Source organism: Accipiter gentilis, chromosome W, assembly GCF_929443795.1.
Source record: "Accipiter gentilis chromosome W, bAccGen1.1, whole genome shotgun sequence".
In the NCBI taxonomy this organism is placed as follows: Eukaryota; Metazoa; Chordata; class Aves; order Accipitriformes; family Accipitridae; genus Astur; species Astur gentilis.
In genome coordinates, this window is record NC_064918.1 from 33,707,850 (window position 1) to 33,724,670 (window position 16,821).

Sequence of the window (16,821 nt, forward strand, 5' to 3'; positions counted from 1 at the left end):
TAAAAAAACCATTTTATATACTTCAAAATAGTTATGTGACCAAATTCTGCATTTATTTTATCCAGTTTTGGAACTTAACTAGAATTAGATACAAGCTCAGGCTACAGAGCCCAAACAATTTCCTGAAGTTACTCTTTTACCAGCTCACAGCCATTGTGACACTGAACAGAAGAATCTCTGAAGCCTGCAAGGACCTACACTTCATTTGCAGTAACTGCAACAGGAACTAAAGATGATCTTCCTATGCAAGCCTCCTAACATCCCACTGAGTGCAATTCTAAGCCTCCCACCCACAGTTCTTAGCGTCATCTAAGCTTTCCATAGGTAAATTGTACTATGGATAATCCATTTTTTATCCAGCAAGTGCATTCAAAAACACGTCTGCCTAAGCATTAAATACAAATCAATTCTTTGCTGTAAGAACTGAATGCAGCACAAAGTGTACAGGAGTGATTAAATACTACTCACTACTCTTCAATCTTTTTTAAGTATAACATCAGTTCTTATAAAAAAGCCTCACAAAATCTTCACCGTTAAAGATGATACTGTGGCCAATATATAACATTTTTTAAAAGTCAATACATTTCCTAAGAAATTTCAAGTTTAAAAAAAACCAAACCAAAACCAAGAAAGAAGTTACTGACAGATACCTCCTACAATTACTACGCCTCACTATTTAACAATGAGTACATCTATCCATGTCAGTGAATGATGACATTCAATTATCTAAACAGAGCAAGCTGCAATACTACCACTAACCTAAGCAGCTTACTCAGGAGAAGAGTAAAGATACTGTCTGCATATAAATACCTAAAGGCATGTTGGTTTTCTGTTTTAAACATAGTTACCTTGCTGTTATACATACTAGCTCGAGTGCACCACTGAACTATTCCAGATTAACCTTGTATTTATGGAGATAGACATTTTTAACCAATTTTTTAATTATTGGTAATATGCATTTCAAAAAAAGCACAAACCCCATTAAACTAATTTAAGAGAACATTTCATACCTGGAAATTGTTCATCAGCCCATACTGACAACCTGTCTGACAGGATGAGAAATCATAGTTTAATTTGCAAGCTGCAGTAGTACAATTTGTCAGCTCGGTGATAATGGTGTTATTAATGTTCCCTGTAGCATCTCGAACAACACAGGAACCTAGAGCAGACCCAATCACAAGAATAAGCATTAACAGACTGAATCTGCACTTAAGAAGGACATATGTCTAGCTTAATTCCCTTTTTAGGTAAGCATATTCTCACAGAGCAACATTAAGATAAGGTATTTACATTTTTAATGTATCAGTCTAAAGCACTTCTTCACCATGAAGAACAAATACAAACAAGCAAACTATCTGCTTTCTTGTTTGAGAAGAGATTAAATTTAGAGAAACCAGAGTCCAATAAATAAGAACAGGAAAAATCCTAGCACAGAGGAAAGCTATAAATCACTTGAACTGCAGAAGTTTAACAGCTCATTTTTAGTTCAATCTTTTATTTCTTTGAAACATGACTTTCCCATAGCACTTTATATGAAGTTAGTATTAAGCACCATCACTTGATTGTTAGTGTGTGTATGTTTGTTTTGGTGATTTTTTTTAAATTTTTTTGGTGCAGTTTTCCCAGTGGAGTGCAGTTTTGTAGTGATACGTACATAGGTATATAGACAGGTTTACATAATTTTGCAACTATTTATTTTCCTAGAAGATTGTATGATGATTCCAGAGTAAAAAATATTTCCAGTTATAGTGACCAAAAAGGTTTGCCTGACAGATGTAAAACAAGCAAGTTAACATTCCTAGATTATTTCATTAATAGTTTTCCTGGAATTTCCACCTTTCCCTCTAATAAGATATATATAAGATAGACTAGACGAGATTAGACTAGAATATTTCAGTTGGAAGGGACCTACAATGATCATCTAGTCCAACTGCCTGACCACTTCAGGGCTGACCACAAGCTAAAGCATGTTATTAAGGGCATTGTACAAAGGCCTCTTAAACACTGACAGGCTTGGGGCATCGGCCACCTCTCTAGGAAGCCTGTTCCAGTCTTTGACCACCCTCTCGGCAAAGAAATGCTTCCTAATGTCAAGTCTGAACCTCCCCTGACGCAGCTTTGAACCATTCCCATGCGTCCTGTCACTGGATATCAGGGAGAAGAGATCAGCACCTCCCTCTCCACTTCCCCTCCTCAGGAAGCTGTAGAGAGCATTGAGGTTGCCCCTCAGCATCCTTTTCTCCAAACTAGACAAACCCAGAGTCCTTAGCTGCTCAGTTAGTTCCCAAGCAGCGATCCTCCCAGGCCAACTCCCCTCAGTTTATATACTAGGCATCCTTGACTTAGTATAAACACTACTTAGCAATAACTGAAAACATCAGTGTTATCAACATTCTTCTCATACTGAATTCAAGACAACACTATACAAGCTATTAGGAAGAAAATTAACTCTATCCCAGCTGAAACCAGGACAATATCCACCCCTTATTCTCTACCATTTACGTCATGCTCAGGTCCCATACTTTCCAATACATCCTAATTAATCACCATAACCTTTTCTGTCCTTTGATATATACATATATATATATATATATGTATACACACACAGAGATATCATTCCCTTAGTCTATGGGCCATCTCTGTAAAATGTTCCTTGAGTTCATTTAGTCCCTGACTTTGGGCTCCATCTGTCATACCAGTCTTTCTGGGCAGGAGGGATAGTGCAAAGTCTGCTCAGTCGGTAGAGCAGGATCGGGCTTCAGTGCGGTGTGGCGAGCGGGTGACATTGGGTGCTGTTGTGTTAAAAGGTAAAGGAATTTGGCAGAAAATAAACCCTCTTGTATTCCGGCTTATCCTCAGATGTCAGAGGGGCTGGGGGCGGCTAGGTTTAGTTTCTGAGTAATGTCCAATTCAACACTCTAAATCGGGTTGTGTTCAATATGCTGAACTATCACGATGACGGATGCACTTATAGCACACTGCACTCTCGGCTTAGCCACGTTCAACACATGAGAATTACCAGATTTGGGGAGTTTGGTTGCGTTAACGAACTATCATGACTAGACTAATGAGCACTGCAGTTTATTAAAACAACAGTACAGGTTCTTTTGGATTGCCGGTGATAAATACACTGTCTGCAAAGCACGTGCAATTGATAATACAGTTGACTACAAGCGCATTAAATTATGAAAGAAAAGAGCTCTAAAGAATTCTAAGTTTCCCAGGGAAGCACTCAGTACAGCCAAGTGTTCGAATCTCAACCAATAGGCGTCCCTATGGGGGGGAGAGAGGTTCAGCCTGTCGACTCGTCCCAGAAAGTCAGCGATGTCCTCCCGACTTGTCTATGATGATATCTTCCCTAACATTCCTCCTCTTTTAAGCCCTTTTATATTTTCTTATTTTTTAGGCAGAGCTTGAGTGACTCTAGTCATACATACCTTTACTTTGATTGGTATAAAGTTCTCTCGCTTTGTTTTTAAAGGTATATGCTAGAAAAAATTCAGAGCGCATGCTCTGTGGGGGGTAGTTGCAACTTGGAGGTGGGTAGCTTTTGGGATGGAGGTGTGTTTTGGTATTATAATGATATTATAATGAGCAAAGCTCACCCAAAGGACATGGTGTTACATGTCAGTACCCCAGAACTGGGCACGTGTGATATAAATCAGTAGTAGGGCATTAGGTCGACAGAAACCCCATTATTTTACCTCCTTGTTTCAATGGATTCAATGCAGGGACCGACTGTTCTTGCTCCTATCGTTCCAGTTCCCTATCCCTGCAATCACAGAGCTTGGCCGCAGCGTCTCCACTCCGCTCCACCCTCCCTGTTACTTTTCAGAGTCAGCACACCAAGCTCCCCTGGTGTTGCTAACATCTAAAGTTGCAGGTTATGTTGCTTAGGGAACTACCATGGAACCAATTCTTCACGTGTCCACTGCATTCCACCCTGGAGGTTCACCCTCCCTTGAGAGGGGTGTGTCATATTGATAAATCACCTCCAGCAATCATTCCACAGTGCAGCAGGAGAGGATGGTGTGTAATGTTGGATTGTTGCATGCTGAAGTCAGTTCTGGTTCCATAACTACTGCGCTTCGCTCAGTTTTATCACAGTTCATTCTTGCTTCATCTAATGATTCTTACTGTAATACCATTGATATAGGATATAACAATTATAGTAATGATAAAATACAGTGGCAGGGTTATATAGCAATTAACATCATATAATTGAATTTTTCGGCTATTTTAACCAAAAATCAAATCCCCTTGAGGCACACATCGGACTTCCCCATCCTTTTGCATCACCCACCAAGTGCACCCAGGTCCTTGAGCAAAAGCAATCCCATGAATGGGTTTGCCTTTGCCTGAGGCAGGAGTAACCCAGACTGTCTTCCCTAACATATTTTTTTATGTGCACTACAGGGACTTTATGACCTGCTACAGTGCGTAAAAGTTCTGATTGGGCAGGACCAGCCCAACTGGCAGATCCTCTGGTGTTGACTAACCAGGTGGCTTTTGCTAAATGTGTATCCCAGGGTTTGAATGTTCCACCCCCCATTGCTTGCAATGTAGTCTTTAAGAGTCCATTGTATTGCTCGATTTTCCCGGAGGCTGGTGCATGATAGGGGATGTGATATACCCACTCAATGCCACGCTCTCTGGCCCTGGTGTCTATGAGGTTGTTTCGGAAATGAGTCGCGTTGTCTGACTCAATTCTTTCTGGGGTGCCGTGTCGCCACAAGACCTGCTCTTCAAGGCCCAGGATAGTGTTGTGGGTTGTGGCATGGGGCACAGAATATGTTTCCAGCCATCCAGTGGTTGCTTCCACCATTGTCAGCACATGGCGCTTGCCTTGGCGAGTTTGTGGGAGCGTGATATAGTCAGTCTGCCAGGCTTCCCCATATTTATATTTCAGCTATCGCCCTCCATACCACAGGGGCTTTAACTGCTTGGCTTGCTTAATTGCAGCACATGTTTCACATTCATGGATGACCTGTGCGATAGTGTCCATGGTCAAGTCCACCCCTCGATCATGAGCCCATCTATATGTTGCATCTCTTCCCTGATGGCCTGAGGTATCATGGGCCCACTGAGCCATAAATAGCTCACCCTTACGTTGCCAGTCCAGGTCCACCTGAGCCACTTCAATCTTGGCAGCCTGATCCACCTGTTGGTTGTTCTGATGTTCTTCAGTGGCCCGACCCTTGTGAGCATCTACATGACGTACTTTCACAACCAGATTCTCTAGCCGGGATGCAATATCTTGCCACAGTGCAGCAGCCCAAATGGGTTTACCTCTGCGCTGCCAGTTGCTCTGCTTCCATTGCTGTAGCCACCCCCACAGGGCATTTGCCACCATCCATGAGTCAGTATAGAGATAGAGCACTGGCCACTTCTCTCTTTCAGCAATGTCTAACGCTAGCTGGATGGCTTTCACTTCTGCAAACTGACTCGATTCACCTTCTCCTTCAGCAGTTTCTGCAACTTGTCGTGTAGGACTCCATACAGCAGCTTTTCAGCTTCGATGCTTTCCCACAATGCGACAGGATCCATCAGTGAACAGGGCATATTGCCTCTCATTTTCTGGCAGTTTATTATACAGCGGGGCCTCTTCAGCCTGTGTCACCTCCTCCTCTGGTGACATTCCAAAATCTTTGCCTTCTGGCCAGTCTGTGATAACTTCTAAAATTCCTGGGCAACTGGGGTTTCCTATGTGAGTCTGTTGTGTGATCAGTGCGACCCACTTACTCCGCGTGGCGTCAGTCGCGTGATGTGTACAGGAGACTTTCCCTTTGAACATCCAGCCCAGCACTGGCAGTCGGGGTGCTAAGAGGAGCTGTGTTTCAGTACCAACCACTTCTGAGGCAGCTCAAACTCCTTCATATGCTGCCAATATCTCTTTTTCAGTTGGAGTATAGCAGACTTTGGATCCTCTGTATCCCCGACTCCAAAACCCCAGGGGTCGGCCTTGGGTCTCCCTGGGTGCTTTCTGCCAGAGGCCCCAGGTAGGGCCGTTCTCCCCCGCTGCAGTATAGAGCACATTTTTAACATCTTGTCCTGTCCGGACTGGTCCAAGGGCTACTGTATGAACAATCTCCCATTTAATTTGTTCAAAGGCTTCTTGTTGCTCAGGGCCCCATTTAAAATCGTTCTTCTTCCGGGTCACTTGATAGAGAGGGCTTACAATCAGACTGTAATTTGGAATATGCATTCTCCAAAACCCCACGACACCTAAGAAGGCCTTTGTTTCCTTTTTATTAGTTGGTGGAAACATAGCTGCTATTTTTTTGGTCACATCCATTGGGATCTGATGACGTCCATCTTGCCATTTTGTTCCTAAAAACTGGATCTCCTGTACAGGACCCTTGACCTTCCATTCTTTTATGGCAAAACCGGCTTTCAGAAGGATTTGGATTATTTTCTTCCCCTTCTCAAAGACTTCTTCTGCTGTGTTGCCCCATACGATGATGTCATCAATGTATTGCAGGTATTCCGGAGCTTCACCTTTTTCCAGTGCAGTCTGGATTAGTCCATGGCAAATGGTGGGGCTGTGTTTCCACCCCTGGGGCAGTTGATTCCAAGTGTACTGGGCGCCCCCCAATTAAAAGCAAATTGTGGCTGGCACTCTGCTGCCAGAGGGATTGAGAAAAACGCATTAGCAATGTCAATTGTGGCATACCACTTGATTGCCTTTGACTCTACTTTGTTGAAGTTTATATTGAAGCCAGCCCTCCTGGCTGTCAGGGCACACTGCTGACTCATATTGAGCCTGCTGTCAACCAGGACCCCCAGATCCCTTTCTGCAGAGCTACTCTCCAGCCACTCCTCTCCCGATCTGTACTTGTGCCCAGCATTACTCCATCCCAGGTGCAGGATCTGGCATTTGGACTTGTTAAATTTCATCCCATTAATCATAGCCCAATGCTCCAATCTATCTAGATCCCTCTGCAAGGCCTCTTGTCCCTCAAGAGAGTCAACAGCACCTCCCAGTTTGGTATCATCAGCAAACTTGCTAATGGTGCATTCAAATCCTGCATCCAGATCGTTGATAAATATATTGAACAGGACTGGCCCTAGAATTGAGCCCTGAGGAACACTGCTGGTGACCGGTCGCCAGCCAGATGCAGCCCTATTCACTACAACCCTTTGAGCCCTCCCCTTCAGCCAGTTCTTCACCCAGTGCACCGTGAACCCGCTCATTCCACAGTTGGACAACTTGTCCAGAAGGAAGCTGTGGGGGACACTACTAAAAGCCTTATTAAAAATCCAGAAAAACTACATCCATCGCCTTCCCTCCATCCACTAGGCGGGTGACCTCATCATAGAAGGAGATCAAATTAGTTAAACAGCACTTTCCCTTTGTGAACCCATGTTGACTGTGCCTGAGGCTCAGAATCATAGAATCATAGAATCATTTAGGTTGGAAAAGACCTTCAAGATCATCGAGTCCAACCATCATCCGTGCCCACTAAACCATGTCTACACGCTTTTTGAATACCTCCAGGGATGGTGACTCAACCACTTCCCTGGGCAGCCTATTCCAATGCGTGACAATCCTCTCACTAAAGAATTTTTTCCTAATATCTAACCTAAATCTCCCTTGCTGCAACTTGAGGCCATTTCCTCTCATCCTATCTCCAGCCACCTGACAGAAGAGACCAGCAACCACCTCGCTACAACCCCCCCTTCAGGTAGTTGTAGAGAGCTATAAGGTCTCCCCTCAGCCTCCTCTTCTCTAAACTAAACAGCCCCAGCTCCCTCAGCCGCTCCTCATAAGACTTGTGCTCCAGGCCCCTCACTAACTTGGTTGCCCTTCTCTGGACATGCTCCAGCACCTCAATGTCTTTCCTGTAGTGAGGGGCCCAAAACTGAACACAGTACTCGAGGTGCGGCCTCACCAGTGTCAAATACAGGGGAACAATCACTTCCCTGCTCCTGCTGGCCACACTATTTCTGATACAGGCTAGGATGCCGTTGGCCTTCTTGGCCACCTGGGCACACTGCTGGCTCATATTCAGCTGGCTGTCAACCAGCACACCCAGGTCTTTCTTTGCTGGGCAGCTTTCCAGCCACTCTTCCCCAAGCCTGTAGGGCTGCATGGGGTTGCTGTGACCGAAGCGCAGGACCTGGCACTTGGCCTTATTGAACTTCATACAATTGGGCTCAGCCCATCGATCCAGCCTGTCCAGATCTCTCTGTAGAGCCTCCCTACCCTCAAGCAGATCGACCCTGCCTCCCAACTTGGTGTCGTCTGCAAACTTGCTGAGGGTGCACTCAATCCCCTCATCCAAATCATTGATAAAGATATTAAACAGAACGGGGCCCAACACCGAGCCCTGGGGAACACCACTTGTGACCTGCCGCCAACTGGATTTCACCCCATTCACCACAACCCTCTGGGCTCGTCCAGCCAGCCAGTTTTTCACCCAGCTTGCATCATTCTTTAAATGCCTTTCAATAGTACCCCGTATGATCTTCTCCATCATTTTTCCAGGTACTGAGGTTCGACTAACAGGTCTGTAGTTCCCTGGGTCTTCCCTCACGCTCTTCTTGTGGATTGGAATAACATTTGGCTAGCTTCCAGTCAGCAGGGACCTCCCCAGACTCCCAAGACCTTTGGTAGATGATCGAGAGGGGTCCTGCCATAACATCTGCTAGCTCCTTCAGTACTCTGGGATGAATCCCATCAGGCCCCATGGACTTGTGAACATTCAGCTGATACAGCTGGTCCCTTACAATTTCATTGTCCACAAATGAAGGTCACTGTTCCCACACTTGTGGTCCTCTGACTCAGGGGATCGGGCAGCCCAAGGTCTATCAGTATTATTAAAGACTGAGGCAAAAAACACAGTGAATGCCTCTGCTTTTTCTTCATCTCTATTAGTCAGATGACCATCTTCAACAAGTATCGGTCCAATGTTTTCTTTAGACCTCCTCTTGCTATTAACATACTTAAAAAAAGCCCTTCTTGTTATCTGACACAACACTGGCCAGTTTCAACTCTAATTGAGCTTTGGCCTTTCGTGTCTTCTCCCTGCATATACGAACCACGGCTCTGTAATCTTCCTGCGAAGCCTGACCTCGCTTCCAGAGATCATACAATTTCTCTTTCCTCTTGAGCTCCACGAGGAGTTCCCTGTTCAGCCGAGCTGGTGTTCTGCCCTGCTTGCTTGACTGACGACACACTGGAATTGCCTGCTCCTCTGCTTCTAAAAGGTGGTTCTTAAAGACTGACCAGCACTCGTGGACTCCTAAGCCCTCAAAAGCAGATTCCCAGGGTATTCTGCTAAATAGCTCCCTGAGTAGCTTAAAGTTTGCTCTCCTGAAGTCCAGGGTAGCAACTCTGCCGTCCTGTTTTCTCATTACGCTGAAAATTTTAAACTCAACCATTTCATGATCACTGTGGCCAAGACAGCCACCTACCAACACACCCCCCACGATTCCTTCTCTATTCACAAATAGCAAGTCTAGGAGGGCATCTTTCCTAGTTGGCTCCCTGAGTACCTCTGACAAGAAGTTGTCTCCTAGAGACTTCAGGAATTTCCAAGACCTGCTCGTCACAGCAGTATGATATTCCCAGGTGATGTCTGGGCAGTTGAAATCTCCCATAAGGACAAGGGCTACCCATCCAGAGATTTCTCCTAATTGCCTATAGAATAACCCATCAGTGCTTACATCCTGGCTGGGTGATCGGTAGTAGACACCCACTACAACATCTCCTTTGTTTTCCATCCCCCTAATCCTCACCCAGAGGCTCTCAACCACATCATCATTAACTGTAAGCGCTGTACTATCAAACCTCTCCCTTACATTCAGTGTGACACCTCCATCTCGCCTGCCCTGACTATCCCTCCTGAACAGCCTGTAACCCTCCATCCCAGCACTCCCGTCATGGGACTCATTTCACCAGGTCTCACTAATACCAATGATATCGTAGCTCTGGGAGCTGACCAACGCTTCCAGTTCATCCTATTTGTTTCTGATACTGCGTGCATTGGTGTACAAGCATTTCAGATACAGTCCTGAGCCCTCCATGCTCCCAGAAGCAGTGTAAATGGTCCTACTAGCATTGCCACCCTCAGGCGATGCCATGCCAACCCTTGGCTTACCTACTGCAATGCTGTTGGTATCCCCTTCCCCCATCGATTCTAGTTTAAAGTTTTCTTGATCAGTCCCACCAGCTTACGCCCAAAGACATGTTTACCCCATCGGGACAGGTGGATCCCGTCAGGCCCCAGCATACCTTGTGTCTCAAAGGCTCTTCCATGATTTAAAAACCCAGTGTTTTGGTGCAGGCACCAATCCTGGAGACAGATATTAATATCCTGGGCTCACCTGTTTCTTCCAAAGTCTCCCCCCATTACTGGGAGGATTGAGGAAAACACTATCTGTGCTCCCGAATTTTTTAGCATTCTTCCCAGGGCTCTGAAATCTCTTTTGATTGACCTCAGACTTTTTGTCGCAACATCATTTGTACCCACATGAAAGAGCAGGAATGGATAGTAGTCTGAAGGTTGAACCAGGCTCTTCAGTCTTGTGGTGACGTCCCTAATTCAGGCCCCAGAGAGGCAGCAAAATTCCCTGAAGAGAGGGTCTGGTCTGCAAATGGGTGCTTCTGTTCCACACAGGAGGGAATCACCAATGACCATAACTTGCCATAACATAAGATGACTTATATTATAAAGCTTTATGCACATACTTCAGTTTAGAGTCTACTATTACATATTTCCTATGTTCACAGAGAACACTTTCACAACATTTTATCTCAAAGTCTATATAAACAGCTTGTAAATCTCAGTCAATACGGCTCAGTCATTATAAAAAACAACCCCAACCAATCACAAGCAGTTTGTCATGAAAGCCCTGTTGCAAGTCAGTTTCTGACAACCCACCTCCCATGTGATTCCTGACAACCCACCTCCTATGTGATTCTTTGTTGTATTGTAAAAGTTGGTTTCTTGGTGAAAAACAAAATCCCACAAACTCATCTCTACTGTTGCTTTTCTCCTTTTTTTTTTTTTCGGGGGGGGGGGGGCGCAGGGTGTTAAGTTCTATGACTTGAAAACTGCTCTCTTCAACTAATTCATGATTAAAAGTCCACTGTTCAGGAAAACTGTGAAGACAACATTTCAGCCTCTAAGTACTAAGAATAGTGTCATCTGATTATAAAGACTGCAAAAGGTTTGTGCAGGTTGTTTTGGGTTTTGTTTTGTTTTGTTTTTCTTTGGGTTTTTTTTTTTAGACAAACTAGAGGAGTCTGAGTATTATTCAACATTCTAGGTTTAACAACTGAGGTAGTTAAATTGTGTTTGGACACCAGCCAATATATCAAGGAAAGGCAATTAAATGAGTGGGTAAGAGCAAAGTCTACAGACCAGTTAAGGCCAAGAGAATTCCCTTACTCTGGTCCTTTAGGAACTTAAATGATGATGAGGTCCTGGGAACAGAAGCATATGACTACTGATGACATAAATGACTTGCTTGCAAAATAAGATAAAAGGCACAGATATACCACAAGCATACAAGAATAGGTTTCATTTTCTCAAATGTCAATGCCTGCTATCTATGTAAAATAATTTATTTTTTCTATTGATAAAGAGAATCCCTAAATACATATACCATATTTAGATTGCTTTCTAGCCTTTAGAACTTAAGCAACACCTGGCCCTGATAGGTGGACATTACTTAATACTTCCAATTTTCAGATTTATTTTTCAATTGCTTACTAGGCCAAATTGGTTAAATTTCAGTAAGAGTTTCCTATACTGATCATCTCTCTTAAGGTTTTCTTCTGAGTGGGGTGTGTGGTTTTTTGTTTGTTTCATTTTAATTGGAATTAAAGGTTCTATACAAGAAAAAAAAAGTTTCTTCTCTTCCACCATGCAAATATTTGCCCTGGCCATTGAAGTAGTATATAATGAATGTCACAATATATTTACTAATTGAATTATTTCTAGATAACATTTTGATGGTAATATGTTGCAGTGGCAGACTCATGTAAGCTGAGAATCCCATTAAATAACTACAGTGTGGTACCATAACCCTGTCATACCTTGTTCCCCTCCATGTGTGTAAGAGCTGCCAGCCACCTGAATTTGGATTCAAAGTACAACAGAAGGGAACAATGGCACTATGAACAAATCTACTGAGCCTTACTACGAGAGAATACAAAACAGAAGTCAGTTGGTCAAGCTGCATTCTCAATAGAAGATACTTATATCTAAGTAACAGTTCAGTCATTTTATTTAACCTTAATTCAGAAAGGTTTTATTTATAATAGATTCTGGCAACATTTTCCTTAATCTCTAGGTCCTTTTTTCTGTAAAAATAGGGTTTCATCTTTTTATAGGCATTCAAAAGCATATTCTTGCCAAAGTCAAATGAAGTTTTTCCTATGCTATAAGCTTCTGATAAGGTTAACAGACCATCTATATCAAGTTCTTTACTAAGTGCATGCAAGCAGCAAGATTTCCAGCGCTACTACCCTGAGTGCTCCAGACTGCAACTGAGAGGGCTTCGTAAATTCTTTGGTGCTATAAATGGCTACAGTTAGCCTCTCATTAGTCTTACTTCCTTGTGTGGAAAAAGCATGTTTTAATTGTTCAGAATTTTATTTTTATTGGGGCTTTTCTTGTTTTTAAAGCAACTACACTGTAGTCTAAATGTTGTTCTTTTAAATGTCTTCCAAGGATTTTGATACAAAAGTTGCTTACACAACCTTAATCCTGCCACCCTGCACATCTGCATTAGTCCCTTGCTAAAATATGAACTGGACACTTTCACCCCACAACTATCTTTTTGAAATAGGCTGCCTAGCTTGGGCTGTATGGCTAGCAATTTTCCCTTTCTAAGCCCTCTTTACTCAGTCTCTTAAACCTCTTATTTACTACATAGCATGCAAAAATTGAACTAAGCTGAGAATTTATTTTTTTTAAACAACTTTATCATCACAGTACCCAAATACTTTAAATATGAAGGTATTTTGACAATATTCAGGTACATCAGGAAAAGAACAGTCATAGTTGTATAGATAATGAACTGAGATTTACATGAACACTCAAATTGGTGAGCACCTAGAGTTTGTTCTCATCCCCCTCAGACATCACTATTCAGTGACATTTCCTAGCGCCTTCAAAGTTTTAATGACTTGCTCATTACTTCATTAGAAGTACACAGTGGGGAATAGTTGGTGGGGGAAGGGAAAGAGTATTTGCATCTGTCTTTCATTTCATAACCTATAACTCCTGATAATAGGAATTTTTAATTAACAGATTTCTAATTATAAATTATAAAAATGTTTAAAAGATGACTAAAGTATTCTATTAACAGATGAATATAGATGAATATTAATGAGCATGGGGGTTCAAGTTCTAAAAATATTCATATTTGGTAGCAGAGATCTATGTGGTCAATCTAATTAGAAGACAAGTTTACTGTCAGTCATTATCCTACATAGAGCACAATCACTAGAGAACAATTATTTGGCAGAACTACAATATAGTGTTAGCCAACAGCGGCAGACTAGCAAGATTGGTATCTTTAGAAAGGAAGTATCATTAGTGGTAAGATCAATGGTACTCTTATAAATGTGAATTTCATTCAAAAGGCAGCAAAACTAAGATAAAGCAAGGTCTTTCATATAAGAAAACTGACTACTGCCATAAACTAATTTATGTGTCACACAAAAACATTTCAGATCATCTCCTCCTCCCCCACAAAAATAAAAGCTATAGACATTTCTGAACATGACAACACTTCTGAAAGTGGGGTTAGACAGATAAAAGATATCACTCACTCTCCTCCCTCTACTGGGAATTACTGTTCATGCCACCTTGCCAAAGAGTTAGTTGTGTGACCATCTCAAAATTTGCTTCAGGTAGAATAGCTGACTTGCACCATTTTCAGTCAGCACAGGTGTTAAGTGAGTAACTTTTCTAATACAGAATCTTAATGCTAAATTCTAAACATCTTAACAGAAATGCTACCACAGATTAGGAGATACCAATATGAAATCTTGTGTCATTTAATTGTCATCTTTAGTCTGAAGCAGGCACCACTAATCTTAGAAAAATATCACTCATTTAAAAAAATTATAAAAGACAGCTGAAAACTTGGATCTCCAACAATAAAAATTAGAAAGCTCTGGCTATTACTTTCCTATACATGAGAGTCAAACTGAATTACATAAGATATATTAAAACATACCCTCACAATGAATGTAAAATGACAAAGTAAAAAACATCCACTATTTACCTACAGATACTGCAATTCCTATGTAAACCAAAGTAGTAATTAAGATGGCCAACAGCGTTCCTTTAGGTATGGCTGACTGAGGATCCTGAAAGAAAAATTTCAGTGGGCAGTCATGATACAGATAAACATACACTCAGCATTTGTGGTCAGAATTTGTTCATTCACTACTCACCGCAAGATCACCTGAGATATTTGCGCCAGCAAGTATGCCAGTTGCAGCAGGGAAGAAAATAGCAAATACAGAAAAGAAAGTTTCCTCATTTCGAAAATCTGGTCCAAAGTTCTCCATAAATATTTCAGCTGTAGAGAAAGATTTCATATATAACCTACAGTATTAGCCAATTCCAGCCAATATTAGCCCCATGAAAAAGCTAAAGGAAAAAAAAAATCCCATACCCATACACAGCAGCATGCCCTACTCAAGTGTAGAACATTTTAACATAGGTAAGTCCTAATTCATCACTTCAGCAAAATAAAAAGTCAACACAATAAACTTAAATAGTCTTTAAAAACAGAACAAGTAGGTACAATATGATCCAGCCTTTTTAAAGTTAGTATAATTGATATTAAGCAAGCAGGACCAGGTTTTGGCCTCAAAAATTTTAAGATTAAGGAATAAAACAACAGAAGCTGGAAAGAACTAGGAAGAACAATCTCTGTAGTTAAATAGGAAGAGACTATAAGCTATTTTAGATGTTTTAATCAATTATAACAGCATGTCTCTTCTCTGCAAAGATGTTATTTAAGATACTAACTGTTCCAACATACCTTTATAACCAAAGAAACCTTTAGGCTTCTTACTGTCCAAAGGAATAAATGTCCCTATGACAAAGTCTCCAATAGCAAGTATGAGGATCACCAATAAAACTATCTGTGCCTGAAATATAATGATTACAGTCAGACAGAAAAAATTGCCATTTTGCACTGCTCTAGGTATCAAAGCTATGAATGTATTCTAAAATGTGAATGTATTCTAAAATGTAAATGTAATCTAAAGTCTTATAATATTTGTTTTCCACAAATAAGGCATGCTGGATAGAACACATACCAGGATTTAAGAGAAAAATATGAATAATTTAAAAGTTGAACATTTATTCAAAATGGAATTTGTTATTACTATACTCCCCAAAAACTGATTCGTCTAAAGACAAAGTACCTAAAAATTATTTTGTCCATAGGCCATCCAGAAGGAAAGGATTTGAGTAGATTAAAGAAACTTATGGGGGAGGGGGAGGGGGGAGCTGAATGCACACAAAACCTAGGAGTATAGCCTTATTAACTGTGATTATAATACTTTGCCTTATACTTAAGTATGTATTTACTAAAAAATTCTACTATGTCAGGAATCAAATAGCATTTGTTTGCTATTTTATACAATGGACTAGTTTATTCTGTTCAACTGTCATGCTCTCAACCATTGTTTACAAAATTAATTTACAAAGACCACCACAAATTTCTTTTTACTTCTAGCTTTCAAACTTTTTTCATTGCAACCTAGGTTTTTAGCTGAAGTTGGACAAAACCATCACAAATACTACAGTACCAACAAAACGAAGTATTTTAAACTATCCAAGACCTCAAAAGTGTGGATAATGATAAATCAAGGCATTGAGAAATAGTTATGGTGGTCAGGTGAAATCCCCAGTGACTGGAGAAAAGGAAATATCATACTAATTTTTAAAAAAGGTAAAAAGGACGACCCTGGGAACAACTGACCAGTCAGCCTCACATCCATGCCCAGAAAGATCATGGAAAAGATCCTCCTGGAAGCTATGTTAAAGCATACGGAAGACAGTGAGGTGATTGAAGGCAGCCAACATGGCTTCACCAAGGGCAAATCATGCCTGACTACTCTAGTAGCCTTCTACGATGGAGTGACTGCATCAGTGGATAAGGGAAGAGCAACTGATGCCCTCTACCTGGACTTCTGTAAGGCCTTTGACACGGTCCCCCACATTCTTACTGCTGAATTAGAGAGATATGGGTTTGATGGATGTACTATTAGGTGGATAAGGGATTGGCCAGATGGCCGCATCCAAAGAGTTACAGTCAATGGCTCAATGTCCAAGTGGAAACCAGTAACAAGTGGTGTCCCTCAAGGGTCCATACTGGGACCAGTCCTGTTTAATATCTTCATTAATGACATAGCTAGTGGGATTGAGTGCACCCTCAGCAAGTTTGCAGATGACACCAAGCTGAGTGGTGCAGTTGATACTCTAGAAGGAAGGGATGCCATCCAGAAGGAACTTGACACACTGGAGAAGTGGGCCCATGCAATCCTCATTAAGTGCAACAAGGCCAAGTGCAAGGTCCTCCCCTGGGTCGGGGCAGTCTCCAATATCAGTACAGACTGAGTGATGAATTGATTGAGAGCAGTTCTGCAGAGAAGGGATACTGATGGACAAAAAATTGGACATGAGCCACCAGTGTGCCCTTGCAGCCCAGAAAGCCAATCATATTCTGAGCCACATAAAAAAGAAGCTTGGCCAGCAGGTTGAAGGAGGTGATTCTCCCCCTGTACTCTGCTCTTGCGAGACCCCACCTGGAGTACTGCGTCCAGCTCTGGGGTCCCCA

General features: G+C 42.0%; 1 protein-coding gene across 4 annotated transcripts in view; it reads right to left on the reverse strand.

The window, feature by feature from the left end:
* The window catches only part of LOC126035438 (solute carrier family 12 member 2-like), a 124,347-nt gene that overhangs the window by 73,343 nt on the left and 34,183 nt on the right, over positions 1-16,821 (reverse strand). For all 4 annotated transcript variants that reach the window (XM_049793990.1, XM_049793989.1, XM_049793988.1 and 1 more), the window contains 4 exons: positions 15,016-15,124; positions 14,420-14,547; positions 14,248-14,332; positions 1,011-1,159 (listed from right to left, as the gene is read on the reverse strand). In XM_049793990.1, the coding sequence (XP_049649947.1) occupies positions 1,011-1,159; positions 14,248-14,332; positions 14,420-14,547; positions 15,016-15,124 (471 nt within the window). The remainder of the gene's footprint in view (positions 1-1,010; positions 1,160-14,247; positions 14,333-14,419; positions 14,548-15,015; positions 15,125-16,821) is intronic.